This window comes from Electrophorus electricus, chromosome 18, assembly GCF_013358815.1.
Source record: "Electrophorus electricus isolate fEleEle1 chromosome 18, fEleEle1.pri, whole genome shotgun sequence".
Lineage (NCBI taxonomy): Eukaryota > Metazoa > Chordata > Actinopteri > Gymnotiformes > Gymnotidae > Electrophorus > Electrophorus electricus.
This window is the reverse complement of record NC_049552.1, coordinates 11,170,384-11,188,953: the sequence shown is the minus strand read 5'-3', so window position 1 is coordinate 11,188,953 and position 18,570 is coordinate 11,170,384. Positions and strand designations below refer to the sequence as shown.

At 40.1% G+C, this 18,570-nt stretch overlaps 3 protein-coding genes across 5 annotated transcripts; all 3 read left to right on the top strand.

Annotated features, from left to right (window-relative positions):
- Positions 1-244: 244 nt before the first annotated feature.
- Positions 245-4,930, top strand: uck2b (uridine-cytidine kinase 2b). Of its 3 annotated transcripts, none has more exons than XM_026998314.2 (7): positions 245-441; positions 2,090-2,249; positions 2,441-2,513; positions 2,821-2,963; positions 3,101-3,198; positions 3,555-3,603; positions 3,867-4,930. In XM_026998314.2, exons 1-7 carry the CDS (start codon positions 337-339, stop codon positions 3,998-4,000), a joined length of 762 nt encoding a protein of 253 aa, XP_026854115.2. In that variant the 5' UTR covers positions 245-336; the 3' UTR covers positions 4,001-4,930. The 3 variants fall into 3 exon arrangements, with proteins under 3 accessions (XP_026854115.2, XP_026854114.2, XP_026854116.1); XM_026998313.2 differs by having other exon boundaries at positions 2,441-2,537; XM_026998315.2 differs by having other exon boundaries at positions 348-1,988; positions 2,441-2,537.
- Positions 4,931-5,203: 273 nt separating this feature from the next.
- On the top strand, positions 5,204-7,823 carry czib (CXXC motif containing zinc binding protein). Its single transcript, XM_035536375.1, has 8 exons — positions 5,204-5,248; positions 5,335-5,418; positions 5,798-5,854; positions 6,044-6,125; positions 6,907-6,938; positions 7,024-7,101; positions 7,381-7,446; positions 7,535-7,823. Exons 1-8 carry the CDS (start codon positions 5,243-5,245, stop codon positions 7,610-7,612), a joined length of 483 nt encoding a protein of 160 aa, XP_035392268.1. The 5' UTR covers positions 5,204-5,242; the 3' UTR covers positions 7,613-7,823.
- A 297-nt stretch (positions 7,824-8,120) lies between these two features.
- scp2a (sterol carrier protein 2a) lies at positions 8,121-17,701 on the top strand. Its single transcript, XM_026998360.2, has 16 exons — positions 8,121-8,326; positions 9,109-9,163; positions 9,260-9,331; positions 9,451-9,582; positions 9,701-9,765; positions 9,852-9,978; positions 10,270-10,333; positions 10,942-11,028; positions 11,634-11,784; positions 12,434-12,581; positions 12,787-12,894; positions 14,240-14,393; positions 14,822-14,918; positions 15,282-15,411; positions 16,713-16,792; positions 17,262-17,701. The coding sequence occupies exons 1-16, from the start codon at positions 8,252-8,254 to the stop codon at positions 17,355-17,357; spliced, it is 1,641 nt and encodes a 546-aa protein (XP_026854161.2). The 5' UTR covers positions 8,121-8,251; the 3' UTR covers positions 17,358-17,701.
- The last annotated feature ends 869 nt before the right edge of the window (positions 17,702-18,570 follow it).

Here is an 18,570-nt window from a genome sequence, read left to right as displayed (position 1 = left end):
CCGAACTACTAAGTAGGAATTTCCGAAGCAGAATTGAAGGCGGCATAAGGGCGGAGCAGCTCAAGTCACTGCTTATTGGTCATCATTAAATACGTCATTCAGATTTACTCCGTAAACATATTTTTAAAAAATAGTTTATAGTTTTGTGGTCCACTTTTAAGCAATATAATTAGAGAGCGTTGCATAATCTAATATAAACTTCCATATCTATTGCACATGCGTTCTGATAAACATGAAATTTGAATTTGCAAAACGGTGGAAGATGACTGGAGGAGAGGGGGGCTGTATCCGTTAACGTTACCGGCGCGCCACTGATGTTCAGATTAGTGTGCAAGCATGGCCGGCTACAGTGAAACACGGCTCTGGAACCAAGCGGAGAATGACTCCACGATCAGACAACCTTTTCTTATCGGTGTTTCTGGGGGCACTGCCAGCGGAAAGGTGCGTGCTTCATCGTGTCCGATTGAATGTTTGCGCCCTGGCTACTTTCGCTGATGGCCGTTGTTTCGTGTTTTGAATCGCACATATAGGGTCAAGTCCGACCTCGTGGCTTTTGTGTAAGTTAAACTTTATTTCAGAATATGGGACTAAATTGAGACGTCTATCTAGCTTTAAAGTTGAAACGTATAATTCATTTGTCTTTTCCAACCCACTCTGAGGTTTTTGCTAACTGTACAAATATACAAGGTTGGCTGCTTTACTTGAAACGTATCGGAATTTCCAGCCAAGTAACGGGTAGCTTGCATAGCTAACTAAACTAGCACAGCTATTTAGTTAGCTAAAATAACAGGAAATCTCGCAAATAACAGGACAAGGCAGGCATCATCCTGCACTATCTACCCATCATCTCTCTTGGTCTGGGTAGAACGTCCACGTGGCAAGAATTATTCTCGGGTTTTGCGATTATTTAGCTCGTTAACTAACATTAACCAAATTATTTTTGTTTACGTTGAATCAGACGCTGATATTGTCGTTTTACTTTATTTATGACCTCAACTGCGGTAAGCTGCATCCCTTTAGGTCTTTGAATTGGACCCACGTGTGGATCAGCTAGCTCGTCTGGATCACTTGGCGTGGGTGCGGAATAAGAACCAGAGAAAGCCATATCTGTTGAAGGATCGGCTGTTTTTGCTATGTGAAGTATTTAAAAAGGCTCACACTGTACACAAAGCAGAAAAGGAAACTTGTAGACCTAGAGGGGGACGGGTCACTAAAAGACAAGCGAAACACGAAGACAGTAGAACATTAACACGTTGGAATTGTAAAAGTCGAAAAAACTCAACCAAGACATGCACACAAACCAATTATTCAGCATTGCATTTAAACTAAGTCTGCAGAGAGTCACACGGTGTTCTGGGAGTGCTCCACACTCTCCTTTCGCCTGGTGACCCACTCGCCTAGTCCAGTGGCGGATGCCACAAACTCAATCCCATTCTTTACGTCAAGCTGCCAGGCCAGACAAAATCGTGGGCGAGGGCCCAACGAGGTAAGGTTAAAATCACGGTACTTTTCCGCTATTGTTTGTGCTTTTACATACACTCCGAGACGTGAAACCAGACCCAGTAGCCTACAAAGACGGGTGGTCTTTGCTGGTTTTAAAGTTTTGTTTCCCCTGTCATGTTGTTAAAACTGATGCATCTTACTTCTTGAGAATTTCATTAAGTTTTTGGTTTGCCCCTAATGATCCGAGCTTATTTTGAATTTCATATGCAGGTCTGAAAACAAATAGAGAGAATAAAGGATAAGTAATTTTAATAAACTAGAGGAGTATAAGGATGTATGCTAGACAGTCACAGAATGGATCAACAGATTAGAAATCACAGATATTTGATTTATAGAATTACAAGCAACACTAAAGATGTCATTTCCTTTCCAAATGAGTCTCCAGTTTTGATATCCTTAGTTCCTCTTATATGCTGTTGAAGATGCAGAAGAATTGTAGCCCCTGCAGCCTGCTGCTCCATGTGTTCAAATCCTGCTTTAATCTTGTAAATAGCACACCACATTCCTTTACTTGTTGGTCAGTGACAGTTTTGCCTAAATACCATGACTAATCACTGAATGTTTATCCTTTGCTGTACTTCTACAGTCTTCAGTATGTGCAAAGATTATGGAACTCCTGGGCCAGAATAAGATTGACCATCGCCAGCGTCAAGTAGCTATCCTCAGCCAGGACAGCTTCTACAAAGAGCTCACTCCCGAACAGAAGGCCAAGGCAATTAAGGGACAGTTCAACTTTGATCACCCCGGTAATACAGTAACTGTGTTTGGACGGACTAGTGTAATATTGCAGTATAACCTTATATCATCTTGAAAAACCGATTGGGTTCCTGCAAATTCAGTCCATTAAGCACATGAATCACTGTCATGCTAATAGATTAATTTGATTTCTCAGTACTTTTTTCTTACGTTTGATTTCCCAACACCACCCATCCCCAAGACGCTTTTGACAATGAGCTCATCATGAAGACCCTCTGTGACATTATGCAGGGAGAAAAGGTTCAGATCCCAGTGTATGACTTTGTTACTCATTCCAGGTTGGCCCTGTTGTCATGCTTAATTTGCTTTTAAATTAACATTATGTTGAATTTTGATTTATTGTAGACTTCTGCAGGTTCATACAAATATAGCTAGTACCATGGTTGATCAGATGGGAGAGCTGATGCAAAAGTTGATTTATTTGTTCTTATCCATTGGATAGTTATTTGATACCGTCAAGAAAGACTTGATGATCTTTCCAAAGTAAAAGTCTGACTAGCTTTCTTTCACAGAGCTTTGTGTATCAAACTAATGAGCATAAATTCTCATGACCCTCTGCAGGAAAGACGAATTTGTGACTCTGTACCCAGCAGATGTAGTTCTCTTTGAGGGTATTCTCATATTCTACACGCAGGAGATCCGGGATCTATTCCAGATGAAACTGTTTGTGGACACTGATCCAGACACGCGTCTCTCCCGCAGAGGTAGGAGCATTGTACGTTTATGTTGGGTGGCGGTATCCATTTGACCTCTCCAGCTCCTGTAATCCCTTTCGGTAACATGCCCTGCAGGCTGCATTTTCAAGTGACTGCTAAAAGTTCCCCATTTGCTTGTGTGTTAGTTCTTCGGGACATCAATGAGAGGGGTAGGGAACTGGAGCAAGTTTTGACTCAGTACATCACTTTTGTCAAGCCAGCCTTTGAAGAATTCTGCCTTCCAGTGAGTATCTGACTTTGTTTACCTTTGAACTGGTATGCTAAGCTATTTCTTTGTTTTGCTATCTAAAACTGAGGTAGGTAAAGTGTTTTATATGAACAAGTGCACCATTACATAGTCAAAGCACTCCTATTCAAGTACTGGCAACCCATTGCTTGTGTTCTTCTCAACCAAACTCAAGACATTAGAATTGGGAACAGTATCGGTAGCGACAAGGGGGAAATTGAGTGAGTCACACATTTCTTTATGTTGAGCCTTTCGTTCATAAAATGTGGAAGTTTTAATAGACATAGTTTCTTTTTCACTCATGTAATTTCCATGTGGGCCTGAAAGTAAAGTAAAGCCTTGCCTTTTTCCAGACAAAGAAATATGCTGACGTCATCATCCCACGTGGAGAAGACAATCTTGGTGAGTCTGAGATGAGGGCAAAGGCAACCAGTTTGCCTCGATCTTGGTATGGACACACCGAATAAAGTATATTTGCTTGCTTTGAAAGACTTTAAAATTACACTGCCTCCTGTGGTTTTGGTTAGTTTTTACATCAAAATATTGGACATGAAGTATACTTTGAAAATCCTAAAGGTTGTAAACTTGCCAGTTTTTACTTTGTGTTGCTCATATTTGATACTTGGTGAGAATTACAAAGACCTTTTCCTTGCCTGTTTTTGCAGTGGCAATAAACCTCATTGTGCAGCACATCCAGGACATTCTAAATGGTGGATTCAACAAACGATATAATGACTTTATGAATGAACATGGATCACCCAGACAACAAAGGACATCTGAGTCCAGCAGGCCTCACTGACCCTGCTGGGAACCCTTTCTTGTGGGGAGGGCAGGGCTGGACTGTGTAATGAAACTGAGTGTCCTTTCCTCAAATAGAAGAAAGTATATATGCTAGAGATGAACAGATTTTGTCGTGCTTGTGATTCTGAAGTATGTTGACATTGCTGTTGCTCTTGTGAAAATGATCGTCAGCTTTTACTTGTTTTATTTACCTAGATCAAGGTTTAAAATGCTTTCTGTTTTTTGAAAGTTGTATGATGTGCATAAGTAGTGTTATTGTCCACTCCTTCTGTAACTACTTGTAGAAAATAAATGATTGTTGTTGTATGGCTAAGAATTAAAACACTACCAGTGGTTTAAATTGGGATAACAATTGTTAAAGGGTGTGTGTATGGAAGCATCTTGAAGTTAGAGCTCAGGAAAAATGCATAAATCTTTGGATGGGACTGAGGATTTGGCTGTGCCTTTGTTGTTCTGACAGTCACATTTTAGAGGTACTTTTGTTTTGTAGATTTAGAACTTCGTCTGGGGTCAAAAGCCTACGAAACCTGCAATTTAAGATACCTTTATCTTGCTTTTGATGCCACTAGAGATTTTGGTTTTGACTGTTAAGCCTGAAGCCTTACATTGTGCCAGTGTTTTGCAACCATTTTCCTGATGTGAGCATGAATTTGGGAGTATTTATAAGATGCTGCATTTATTACAGCCTACAAACAGTTTTGTGATGTTGACGCTTCATTGGTCGTGTACCCTAAAGTTAACAATCAAATTAATACTTGGTTAAATGTAAACTGGTATCTGATGTGTATAATGTGTAGTAGGAGACAAATACCTCACAATAACTGTCAGGGTGTTATATTAACATCTTATACATACTGGCTATATGTTATTTCCAGTATATGGTAAAAAGATCATTCTGCAGTATGATTACTTGAATTTTGATTAGTACGTTCAATCTCTGAACTATGTTTTATTCAGAGATTAGATTAAATGTAGATTAAATCTTTTGCCAAAGAATGTAGGTGTGATTTTTAAAATGACTAAAGTACTAAGAAGAAATAAATGGTTTGAAAACTAAATGAATTAAATGTTCCTCCCCTTTTTGTCCCATGCGCAGTGGAACTAGTTTGATGCGTACGAGATCACGGCACACATGGTGTTATACCTTAAGATGAGCATTAGATGGCGTGCTAAAGCGCACACTTATTACGCATATCTATTTCTTGAATAGCATATTTACGCACATGCTCTACGTACCAAAATGGGGGTAGGTTTGCTGTTGTGGCTCTTACATGTGTCTGCTTGCAATGGAGGCCTACAGAATTAATGTACAAGTTACCTTTGTTCCTGTAGAAATTTGGGTTGCAATTTAAAGCAACTTTGGAGAATGTTACCAATGTCAGACCTGACGGGGATGATTTTCGCTGGTATTTAAAGGTAAGTTCAGGCATATTGTTCAACTTGGCTAGCTAGCTAACTAACAAGTTAATGTGTAAATCAAATGTGACTATAGATATCGATGCAACACATTAGTCGTTTTTCTTTGGCGAGTATTCATAATTAGTAGTAGACATTCAATGTTCAGTAAAACATTGTTGTTTTGAGTTACATATGGTAATGTTTAGTTAGTACGATAGCTAACTATCTAGCAATTAGTTAGCTAACCTAGCTACTTGAGTGTGGAGTTGCTGATGCGATTGCATTGTATCAGTGTTGTATCGTATGGAAGTTGTATGCCTCTCAATAAATGGCAAGATGCCCGTTGTTCTAAGTCAGTCATCACTTCATATTCGTGTACTTTACTTTTTTTGTGCAGCTCAAGTGTGGGAATTGCGGTGAAGTCACTGATAAATGGCAATATATCACCTTAATGGTATGATGTAATATTCATTACTATGTAAAATATGTAATATTTTAACATTTCTTTTACATTTTATCTAAAAAAAAACCGAATGCTGAAAAGTGTAACATTTAGGAACGAAGAAATAAGTTTTTTGTTTGGCGGTGTCATGAGTGATTTATTGTATGCCTGTATGCATTACTGATGTAAAGATTTCCTCAGGACAGTATGCCACTCAAAGGAGGTAGAGGCAGTGCTAGCATGGTTCAGAGATGTAAGCTGTGTTCCCGGGAAAACTCAATAGGTAAGCAAATGCTTTTGACTTTGCATTCTTTTAATAAATGCAGAAACGTGGTATAGACTTTGCATAGGTGGATCATGATTAATGCCTGATCCAGGGTTCAAGAATCAAATAGATTTATAGTTTTGGTGATCTCTCACTTTTAATTGGAACTGTAGCAGTTTGCCATAAGCTTGGGGGAAATTGAGCCTCATCACAAAGAGTACATAAACCTTCCTTTCTCAGCTCTGAAATGTCTTTTAAAATCCGTGTAACGTTCTATTTCAAGATCTTAAACTGGATAGATAACTTTTATTCTATAGCAATAAGAATTGATATCATACTAAAATTTAGAGCCACTTTATAGCAGTGATATTACAGTGATGTTATGAATTTTATGCATGAATGAGTCCCTGTGCTGTGCTGCAGTCCAGTCTAGTCAGGGCCTGTGTGTGTGTTTTTCTTTTTGCTGTTTTTAAAAATAAAAATGGACATAAATTAATAAGAATCACTCAGACTATTGAGAGAAATCTTTCCCCATCCATTCCTCCTTGCTCAGCCCCTATGATCCACAATTTTGCTCTGCCATAGCTTCTAGCTACCCCAGTCAAGCAATCAAGAGTACCTGGTACAGTGGTGTTGGGATCTGTGATAGTGGAAATGTGGATTGTTAGGGTTCCTTAGGATTGGATTGTTCTAGAGCTTCTGTGGAAATGTCAAAATTAAGATTAGATATGAAACCCTTTTTTAGAGTTGCATTGTAGATTTTGCACAATAAAAGTGTAGCACAGAATTTCTCCTACAGATATCCTGAGGGACACCATTACACCATATAATGTAAGTCAAACAAAAAAAAATTGTATTTGATACCAAATGAAGTTTCTTGACTACGTCTTTGACTTTATTTTCATTGTACCTGAAGTTGGAGAATAGTGAAAGGTTTAAGACTATGGTCCAGTTTGAGTGTCGAGGTCTAGAGCCAGTGGATTTTCAACCTCAGGTGAGAGATTTTTGAATTTTAAATCAGTAATGAATAAAGGATAAAAGCTCTTGAGACCAGTTGACCTACTGCATGTATTTAGAGGTGTAACCTTTTTCTTACATTTACAGCATTTGGCAGACACTCAACTTACAAAAGTGTGTTGTCATTTTTCATAAATTAGCTTTCGGGGTATATGTATCTGAGTTATCCCTTTGACCTCATCCAATCACAATCCAATCCAAGATCTAGCAGTCCAAGATGTCTTGTGCTATACACTTACACTCCATTTCATCACAGGCTGGATTTGCTGCCAGTGGGGCTGAGACGACCACTCAGTTCTCTGAAATTAATCTTCAAGAGAAGGTAGGAGTTTGCTTTCATTAAAAATGATTCCATGACATTCCATGAGATCATGTAATTATGTAATAATAGCTTTCTTTTCATGTTTCAGGATTGGACTGATTATGATGAAAAGGCCAGTGAGTCCGTAGGGATCTATGAGGTGACACATCAGTTCATCAAGTGTTGAGATATTTGGTGAAGATGACTAGAGGTGAATCAGGAAGAACCCTAAAGGAAGACCATTTATAAATATTTGCTTTTGATATTCTTGCTGATAACCTGGTTGATTAAATGGATGCTTTATGTACCTAGGGCTAGCAACATTCTTTGTGTAGAACTAAAGAGCAGTACCTGATGATTTGCAGAAACAATAAAGCTTGGTAGTAATTTTATTAGTAGTAGTAGTAGTAGCAGTAGTCTTAGTTGTGTGTGTGTGTGTGTGTGTGTGTGTGTGTGTGTGTGTGTGTGTGTGTGAGAGAGAGAGTGAGAACAAAAAATTGTAAACCATTTATAAAATGAATTGCTTCTGGTTTGCGTAAATACTAATGTATTCATCGTTGAACAGGTTTCACTTCCATAAATAAGTCATGTACACTCAGTTATCTTTAAGTCTTTATTATTGCATGAAAATGTGTTTCAAGGACTCACTGAGGTCGGAGAAAGAGCACAGGAACTACGAAATGGGATTTAATTTTGCAGAGGAAAAAAGCCAGTCTTGTGCACGTGCAGACGTCGCCACACACGTCACCTCGCTGTTTAAAGTTTAAAGTGGGCCAAGCGAAGGGTCACCTGTAGTTCGCGTCTGTCGTGCAGGACACGCTGAAGTATGGTATATCACAACATTTTAAAAATGAGTCCCGCAAAGAACAGAGTATTTGTTGTCGGAGTGGGGATGACAAAGGTAAAAAAAAAAAAAAAAAAAAAATGTTATTACTCAGTTTATTAGTAATTGTTAGCTAGCTATTTAACTACTTTGCTGGCTCGTGTAGCTAGCGTTATCTTAGCTAACCTAAATATCTTAGGTTAGCTGAAGAAGCAAATTAAGCCCTTTTATGAGGATGCTGTGTAGCTACAATGTGTATTGGCCATAAAATAACATGGAAAATTAAAAATTAAGATGACCTCCATTGGCTAATGTATGTGTCTTAGCTAAGCTAGCTAGTTAGCTTAGCTGTCAAATAATCGAGTCGTTGCACAGATCTGTCTATAGTTGTTTCACTACAGAAAATAGCTACGATAGCTAGCGTTAACTATCCTCGGTGTCCAGAACAGCATAATATACCAACTAGCTAACTAGCTACCTACTGCGAGGAACAGGCGGATATTTAAGAATAAGGATGAGATTATGTGGAGTTCACTTATACTTTCTTAGGATGTTAGCTAGCCAACTATGGAAAATTATAGTGATCGTACAGCAGTATAAAAAAGTAGAAATTGTTTCGTGGACCTCATCAAGATTAGCATTAATATAATGTTAATAAAATATTGCTCCTGTTATTCATGTAACTTCAACTGAGTACAGAGTTCAAGGCTGTTGTTGCATGATGGTGGGTTATCGATCATAGAGATCTAGATTACACGTGCCATTAATGTCTCAGAAATCAGAGCGACCTCTCGTGTCAAGTTTAGGTGTAGTCTCTGAACTGTTTGAATAAACTGCAATATCTTTCTGTATATTACCAGTTTGATAAGCCAGGGGCAAGAGATGGTGATTATCCAGACATGGCCAAAGAAGCAGGTATACCTTTTCTTTTCTTTATTAGGAATGTTGAAACTGTGGAGGAATAGAAACCTGTACCTTTTCTGACTTGACTTCTCTTGGCATCTCTTTTAGGAGAAAAGGCTTTGGCAGACGCAGGAGTTCCATACTCTGCTGTACAGCAAGCCTGTGTGGGCTATGTATATGGTACCCCATCTCCGTAGCTACCATGCTTCCATCTCTTAATTTTGACACCATTGCTTATTTCTGTTATGCTGTACCACACCACCGAATAGGTTATGTTTCTTTTGCCTGCTTTTCTGAAGGTGACTCCACATGTGGCCAGAGGGCTATTTACCACAGCCTGGGTTTGTCGGGCATTCCTATAATCAACGTCAACAACAACTGTTCCACTGGCTCCACGGCCCTCTTCATGGCCCGCCAGCTCATCCAGGGAGGTATGCTGGCCCACATATTGTCACAAAGATGAGCTTCAGAGAACCTCTTAGAAGTAACATTAAATGTTCCCTTATTGCTTCAAATGCATGCTTCACATGCAGGGGCATTGCTTTGCAGGATTGGCTGAATGCGTGCTTGCCTTGGGCTTTGAGAAGATGGAGAGAGGTTCGTTGTCCTCTAAGGTAGGTCGCACAGCTCCCAACCTCATCAGGAAAGAAGCACAGCAGCATTTCTCTTCCACCATCTCAACACGGCTGTGATCGTGCAGTACATGGACAGGACCAATCCCATGGACAGGCACATGGAAGTGATGCTCAACCGATACGGGATGGTGGCAGCCCCAGCCGCACCTCAGATGTTTGGGAACGCCGGCAGGGAGCACATGGAGAAGTATGGTAAGACATTACAAACTTTCAAGGCAAGGCTTGAATAAAATCTGTTTTGAAGTTACAGCTGCATGAAATTATTTTCTCCAACAGATGGTGCTAAACACTGCTCAACCAATTTCAGTAGTTCTGCTGAATTTAAAATGAGCTATTCCTGACCTAAGAATATTACCTAAGGATTCTTAATTCTTGTGCTTTTTTTCTCAAATAGCCAAAAGCTCTAGAAATACCATTACATGTCACATGGCTACCTGTAGGCATTTGGTAGCAAACTGACATTGTGCATATTGTTTGTTCTAGGCACCAAGCCAGAACACTTTGCCAAAATTGCCTGGAAGAACCATAAGCATTCCACGAACAACCCGTAAGTTCTGTCAGCAAACCGAGGACTGCGTGTGTTGTTCGGAATGTCTGTTATAAACAACTTTGCCTGCTGCTTTATTCCCCCACAAACTTTGCTTTTAGAATCGAATAGATAGAATTATGCTCTAAATCCACATTAAGCCTGTGGTAGATTTGACCTCAAGGCAGTTTGAACAAATTAATCAGCATTTACCATCTGTCTATTAACGGCAAGTGAGCTGGTACTATGCTAGCAGCTGTTGGTAGTTTTGGTTACGGGACTGAGTGTCCTCAAAAGGCAGTAAAGATTAAACTCTTAGATGTTTAGGAACAAATGGCTAATAAGGTACAAAGGAAAGGTAGAAATACCTTGTATCCAATGAGCTATAGTGTGTATGTTGCAGATTTTGTGAAAGCCACAATGTAAACGGATAAATCGCTGCTGCTTAGGTTCCCATGGTTAAACAAAAGGATCTGCCTTTTCTCCGTTGTGTGAGAGCTGGTGATTTAAAAAAAATAAAAAAAATTTAACACTCTTGCCCTGTGCTACCTTTTGACAATAAGCAGAGAGCAGAAGTGGCTTGTTTGATGATCCCCAGTGTTTGTTCCCCCTCTCGCTGTCCCCTTCAGCTATTCTCAGTTTCAGGATGAGTACACTCTGGACCAAGTCATCAAGTCCCGTAAAGTGTTTGAGTTCCTCACAGTTTTACAATGCTGGTAGGTGGCTCGCTTTGTTTGCTCTATGGATTCTGCCTATCTTAGTAAGGATCAACATACATTGGGAACAATAGACTAATAATATTGACATGTTAACAAACCTGTATTAAATATGGTAATAATCCATAGATATAATTGTAAATCTAAAATTGGTGGGGTAGTTCAGAAAGTTTTAACAGGAAAACAAAGATAATGTATGACAGGCGGTAGCATGCCGTGCGTTCAGACAGAAATGCATGCTGATTACTTGAGACTTTTTATTTGTACAAGGAGAGGCCTTTGTGTGTCCGTGCAGGGTGTGTTTGTGCGCTCTAAACTGAACATAGTGTAAAGAACATTCAAGAGTTTTGTGGCCTTGATCTAAAAGCATGTCTCTAGATTGCATCCCTGCATACCTTGCCTTCACGTTTAGAGTGACAACAGCAGTTTCACATAAAATAAAGTGATTTTATTATACTTGATGAACATGAATATCTATTGTCTATGTTGGGAAATGTTTATTAAGCTTTAGTTTTCTAAGTATGCAAGATCGGTACACACACCAGTTGAGACTTGCACCGTAATCACACCATAGAGTGCTAGCTTGGTCTGTGTGTGTGTCGCAGCCCCACGTCAGATGGGGCCGGGGCTGCCGTGCTGGCCAGTGAGGCCTTTGTGAGGAGGAATGGGCTGCAGGCCAAAGCGGTGGAGATCATCGCCCAGGAGATGGTCACTGACCTCGCCAGCACCTTTGACGAGAACAGCTGCATCAAGATGGTGAGCAGGCAAGGGTGGGGCACTCCGATCAGAACCTTCTAAAGCCTGCAGTGTTGAGGGATGTTTGTTGCGTTAGGTCATTGCTGCCATTTATTTCTTTATTGTAAATTTTTTTTTTAATATTGTGGGGTTTGTTTTGATTGTTTTTAGTTTGTAGGTATTTGACTGACTGCAGAGGTGTAACCTGTCTTTGGGAGGATAGGCAGTACCTAAGCTTACAATAGCTAACGAAACAGGCATCCGAGTTAGCCTGAGGAAGCTTTTGAATGTATCTATGAAAACTTTGTATATAAAAGGGTGCATAATCTTGCCAACATTGCGATTAAAACACCAAAGTGTAATAGTTGGTGATAGTTGGTAGTAATAGTGCCTCTTAAAGTACAAGGCAGGAGAAGCAGTGTGTTTGATGAATGACTGTCACTGCAGTACCCATGGAAAGAGAGAGAAAAAAAAAAAACAGGTACTGAGAACTTTGTGTGGATGCTATGTGAAATGCCCTAACCCGTAAGATGAACGTCACATTTTAAAGTTAACTTACTAATACTGAAATGATCCACTACTTCTGTCTTCAACAAAAAAAATTAAGTTACTTAAACAGGAACACACACAGTGTGAAAACTACATGTAAAAGCCTTGCTTTGCTTCACAGGTTGGCTATGACATGAGTTGCGTCGCGGCCAAAAAGTGCTATGAAGCAGCGGGTCTGATGCCCACCGACGTTGATGTCATTGAGCTCCATGATTGCTTCTCTGCCAATGAACTTATCACCTACGAGGCCCTTGGACTGTGCCCTGAGGGTATTTCCGATCGGTTCATCGTTGGATGGCTGTTTCTCCTCTGCCCAGCTGTGTGCCGTTGCAGTATAGGGCTCAGCTTTGAGCTAACTGTTTTGAACCAGTCTGCAGGCATTGTCCAGTGGACCCTTGGGCAAGGCTAATAAAGTACAGCTCAAGGCTTCTGTGTTTAGCCAAAGCACATACTGACATCCTGATCTGTTTTCAGGAAAGGCTGGGGAGCTCATAGACAGGGGAGACAACACGTATGGGGGCAAGTGGGTCATTAACCCTAGTGGAGGGCTCATCTCGAAGGGACACCCCCTCGGAGCTACAGGTACAACTCCCCTAACCCCCCCCCCCCAAACAGGCTTTAAAATTCTCACCCATTCTCAGAATCCAGAAATGCTACCAGCATGGGGAGCCATCCATGTCTCACTGTAACCTTAAATTCAGACTGGGGGCTTTTCACCCTGAGCCCCATATGTTGTGGTGACTGGGAGAATATTAAACTCGCTCTTGTAGTAATAGTAATACACCAGTTATCACTTGGACACTCCTGATCTCCTCTTTCTGGGAGCTGAGATTGGGAAGTCCAAATGTGACTTTTGCCAATCCAATGAGGTTTGTGCCATATGTTTATGCCCATATATTAGTGTTTATTTACATTTCTCTTTTAGCAGTAGTCTTTTCTCATACAATGTATTTTTGAATTTTATAGTTTTATTTAAAGGCTTAAATCATCTCTGCTTGCTGTCTGTTTAGCAATGCATGAAACAGCTTAGGATGTGCCTCCAATGGGCAGTTAGTAATGCATGGAGGCTATTATATTCATTAAAGTGGATAAGATAGTAATGGCTAGGCTGAAGTGACCCCATGCACACTACTGGAGTATGAAAGAGCCTAACCTAAGCCAGTTAGTGTCCTCCTTTCTGTGTTTTATGATTAAATGTAAATAAATGTACATCTTGGCAGCCTATTTCAAAAGAAAACGTTTGTCATGTAAGAGAGAGAAGATGGCATCACTATGGGCTAAGGCATTAAAGTAATAATCCTCATCAATGAGGGTGTTTTTGTTTTTTAGTTTTTTTTGCTGATATTGGTTTATTAGACTGATTCAGTAGAACTCTCTTGCTGAACACTCTGCTTAGAACTTGCCCAGTGACTCCCATTTAAGCTTTCATTTTATGATTAGTTAAATAAGTAGGAGTAAATGCTGTTCTTTTGTACATCATAAATCAGGCCTTGTCTGAGTTGTGAACATTTTCATTTAGAATAAGTGATCAAGCCATAGGGGTATCAAAAATCAAACCAGACTTTACCCAAATGTGACGCACACTGTGATCTGTATTAGACTATATTTACCCATTTGACATGCTGCTTTGCAGTGTAAATCCAGTTTAAGATATTTATCAATAAGGATAATCCCACATGCCTCTAGTCTGATTAAAGATGGCTTTGTTCATTTATTCTGGTCTGCTTAATCATGCTTAGGTATGAGCTGTCCTCTTCACCCAGAGTACTTTGGTCTGGCTTTGATTATCCCTCTTATTTGATTACTTCTGTACTTTAACCTACTTTTGTGGTCCTCTGAACTTTCCCTCTGCAGTTTTTGAACTTGGGGGAATGAACTCTTTCGTGAGTCTTTGAACCTTACTGCATGCTCTGTTTTGATTGGTCAGGCCTGGCACAGTGTGCAGAGCTATGCTGGCAGTTAAGGGGGGAGGCTGGTAAGAGACAGGTCCCTGGGGCAAAGGTTGCCCTGCAACACAATATTGGCCTTGGTGGTGCTGTGGTTGTCACTCTTTACAAGATGGGATTCCCTCAGGAGCCAAGGTGAGCGGTGACTCTCTACTAATAATCTATACTTAAGGAGCATACGACTTCACTGCATTGGCTCACGTAGCTCTATAAACAACTACAGAGAAGAGGTTCAGCATAGTTGCACAGTGTGTGAAATAAAATACTACTTTGTATTTGTACGACCTGAAACATTGGTGTTCTAGATAACTTTTTGAAAGTGTAGTACAGAGCCCTTGGCTGTTTCTAATTCTAATTCATGCTTTGAGGTGAGCAGGTCCTATCTGTTAGAATATCATGTTTCTCAACCAGCTACCACCTGTATCCCTTTCTCAGTATTTTAAGTTATTACAGTGTGTCAGTGCTGCTCCAGGACCTTAGACTACTCTCATAACACACACAGACACGCACGCGTGTATGCATGTCATGTAAACTCTGGGAATGCTACTTTGTGTGTTTCTCAGGTCATGGATAGCTGCTGTACCCACCAGCGCCTCCAGTGGTTTGGAGGGGTTCAAAGTTCATGCAGTTTTCAAGGAGATTGAGAAGAAACTTAAGGAGGTAAAAATGACCAGTCCATGTTCATGCTAGACTAATAGAAAAAGGTTTTCTAACAGAATTCTATTCAGAATTGCTTTTTCAGGTTTTTAGGAAGCTAAGTCTAGGAAGTCTGAGCTGTAATGAAATTAAAATAAGTTTTGTCTAAAATATTCAGTAGTCATGTTGAAAAGCAGAATTTTGTTTTTGCCATGTCATTATTGTCTTCGAGGCATAGTTGCTGGCCATTAACCAGTCCATAGACAAGTAGCGTGTTTGTCACCTGTAAATGACACACTGCACGAACACTTCACCTGCATCAAGTCTTGTCCTGCAAGGTACTAACTGTTTCAGCAGAGCTCAGTGTCTTGCTGTTCCTTCACACAGGAGGGAGAGGTGTATGTAAAGAAAATGGGTGGCGTGTTTGCCTTTAAAGTGAACGCTGGGCCAGGCGGCAGAGAAGGGCTGTGGGTTGTGGACGTAAAGAACGGCAAGGGCTCTGTGGACAACGACGCAGGTGTGTGTGTGCGCGCTTGTTTCCTTCACCCTCCTGTGGGGTGTGCTGGGGGCAGGCAAACAGGATCTGCCCCTTGATTTGTTCGCTGTGCAGGTTTTTCCCATAAGGTTGCATGGGTAAAGAATAGCACAGCATGCATGTGCAAACAGGCAGATTCAACTGATAAAAAGCCCGATCTGCATGCTTAGACAAGTTTGGTGTACATGGATTTAAATGTGAGAGAAAAAAAATTATCCAAAAGAATAAAAAAAAAAAACAATCCAAAAGGATTGGTCCCAACCAGCTGAAGCTACTTGGCATTTGCAGGATGAGTGTAACGAGCAGCAATCAGGAGGTGGATGCACACACTGAGAATACTTACATTTATGGCATTTAGCTGATGCTTTTTTAACCAAAATTGACTTAGTACAAGTTGAGGGTTAAGGGTCTTGCTCAGGGGCCCAACACTGGCAACTTGGCAGTGGTGGGGCTTGAACCAGCAATATTCCAATTACAAGTCAAGTACCTTAACCACTGAGCTACCACTGCCCGGAAGAGTGAGATTGATTAAGGGTAAATCCATAATCGGAGTCGTAGTCACAGTCTATGGTCAATTTAACAACGTGGAGAGTCTGGGAATATATCTTAAACAAACTAAAGCACACAATGACGAACAGGGGTTGCAGGCTATAACAAAGAGGCTATGAATCACACAGAGGATAGGACAAAAGAAGGCTAGATTTAACAATAACCAGCAAAAACACAGGCAACTCCCCTATCTGAACTTCAGTCATCTTGTAAGTGATGTGTATGAAAATCAAATAAATTCCTCTTCCGTCATAACTGAATTTATGGCTTTTTGTGGCTCGTGCTCCACTGGTGTTTCGTGAAGATGTTTGATTGCATCTCATATACATAAAAATGTACTAGTTCAGGGTGCTGTACATAAATCATTCCAAATTATGATGTTTCTCTTGGTTTTTTGGAATGGGGGGGAAATAACACAGCACCTTAACAATCTGGCAGTTTAAAGTCTGCATATGTAAACTTACAGTGTTTGGCAGACCGTCTTGTACATAATTATCAGGATGAGGGTATGTGTGGGATGTGAACCCGTCTAATTGGTGTTGCCAGCATCTTGCTCTACAGGAGCTACATATGTGAAGGCACTCAGCAAGAACTTTCCAAAATGAATAAAGCTTACAAGAGAATTTGAAAGTCTGTAAAATCTGTAGTTTCCTTTTTGCAGTGTTTTATAGCATTGTTAACCCAAGAGGTTCATGTGCTGGAATCAAATCATGGTCTGCCATTTCTCACTTCAGAGAAAAAAGCTGACTGCACAATATCCATGGGAGATGCTGACCTCCTTGACTTGATGACCGGGAAACTGAATCCACAAACGGTGAGTTCTTTAAAACAGATTAACACTTTGATTTGAATTGAATGAATCACAGCCTGAAATTTGTTTGTGTTTCTAACCAGTGTGTGTAAGGCATGTCTCTCATAATCCATGCCACAACAACCCGGCCACAGCCGTAAACACCCCTGTAAATGTGACTTCACGGCAGCTAATGATGCCGTTCACAAATTTAAAGTATAGAGTGTTTGTTAGTGCATGTCTAATATACCCTCTAGCCATCATCAATGAACCTTTGATTCAGGGTTTAACCATAACCAGGGCTGAAAACATTTTGAAACCACAGATAAACCAATAGGTGCACGAATTGGAACAAAAGTGTTTAAGCACTACCCATGACTCGTTTATGACAATGAGAGATGTATACATGCCCTTTTGTCACAAGGGTATTTTTTAATACCTCTTCCTCCTTCTCTACCACACACTTTCTGTCTCCCTGCCCCCTTGTCCAAAGGCCTTTTTCCAAGGCAAGCTAAAGATCAATGGGAATATGGGCATGGCCTTGAAACTGCAGAACCTCCAGCTGACCCCGGGGAAAGCCAAAATGTGAAGAAACAGTGGTGCAGGAGACAATGTCCATAAGACGTTTCAAAAACATCTGCACCAATTAGCAAGCCAACGGTGACAACATTCAGAATTGGCCATATGGAATACATTTTTTGGACTTGATTGTCATTAACCTTGAAACTTCATGGAACTGTAAAAAGAGAGAATTGTAAATGCAAAACAAATGTATTCGTAATATGACAGCACATAATATGACAACACAATTAGTGAAATTATGTTTTGGTTCTTAAATTAATGTTGACTAATGTAAAGACTGCCTATTCTGTATGTTTCAAACATCTTAAATAAAACACTCTTTGTATATGGAAAAATGTTTCTAAAATTCTGAAAAACTAATGCTAGTAAATAAGTCTTAGATATACCAAACCTGGACCAAATACCAGACTCATTAAGGATACATTAAGAAAGACAATGTACAAGTCAATAGCAGCTACCTAAAACATACTCAACATGTACTGCCATAACAGTAAACATTAATAACAGAATGTTAAAATTATGACTTACTGTGTCAAAAAACAACCAGGACATTTCATGTTTCATTTCATTTTTTTCCACCATATAATTGTTTTAGTGTCTCATAGTAATGAGAAATCTTCTCTTAATTATGAATTCTTAGAGATATGGACACACATCAAGTCCTGTTTTCCCACTGGTTGATTCATAATGTGGGTGCACTTTTACAGCATTTAGCAGACACTCTTGTCCAGAGTGACTTATAATGGTGCTTAGATGGAAGAAATGTTTGATACTATTTTAGGCTTGAGTCTAAGGATACCATTAAGCTAGAGATAGAGAGAGGATGTTTCGGACAGGGGCCCTTCATCAGCTGCGTGAGCAAAGTGCTTCTTGAGTGGCTTCTCTGGAAAAAAATGGCCAAACTCTTCTGATGTTACATATAAGAGAAACGTTCATGTCTGGGTCGTATTAATAACATGGGCAGAGAATGATGGCTTGTTTTCCAGGACCACGTCTAGAAGGAACGATAAGGGAGTTGTCAAAGGACAGATCTTGGTGCAGGGAGGAATCAGCAGGAATATGCAATCGTTTCTACATTTGTACGATGCAGTACTGATTCTGAAAGAGAACTTGGCAATTCCATGTGCCCAGTATCAATGTTAGACAATCCACAGTAACCTTTGTACATTGTTTTTTTTTTTTTTGTTAGTAGAAGAAGTTAATGTGAATGCCCAGAATTG

Bases quoted from the DNA above. Each gene is read 5' to 3' on its own strand.
- uck2b (XM_026998313.2), top strand. From the start codon at position 337: ATGGCCGGCTACAGTGAAACACGGCTCTGGAACCAAGCGGAGAATGAC. The intron at 2,250-2,440 runs GTAATACAGTAA...CCCATCCCCAAG, and splicing joins GTTCAACTTTGATCACCCCG to ACGCTTTTGACAATGAGCTC. The intron at 3,199-3,554 runs GTGAGTATCTGA...GCCTTTTTCCAG, and splicing joins TTGAAGAATTCTGCCTTCCA to ACAAAGAAATATGCTGACGT.
- czib (XM_035536375.1), top strand. The intron at 5,855-6,043 runs GTATGATGTAAT...AGATTTCCTCAG, and splicing joins GGCAATATATCACCTTAATG to GACAGTATGCCACTCAAAGG. The intron at 6,939-7,023 runs GTAAGTCAAACA...TTGTACCTGAAG, and splicing joins ACACCATTACACCATATAAT to TTGGAGAATAGTGAAAGGTT.
- scp2a (XM_026998360.2), top strand. From the start codon at position 8,252: ATGGTATATCACAACATTTTAAAAATGAGTCCCGCAAAGAACAGAGTA. The intron at 9,164-9,259 runs GTATACCTTTTC...CATCTCTTTTAG, and splicing joins AGACATGGCCAAAGAAGCAG to GAGAAAAGGCTTTGGCAGAC. The intron at 11,029-11,633 runs GTAGGTGGCTCG...TGTGTGTCGCAG, and splicing joins CTCACAGTTTTACAATGCTG to CCCCACGTCAGATGGGGCCG.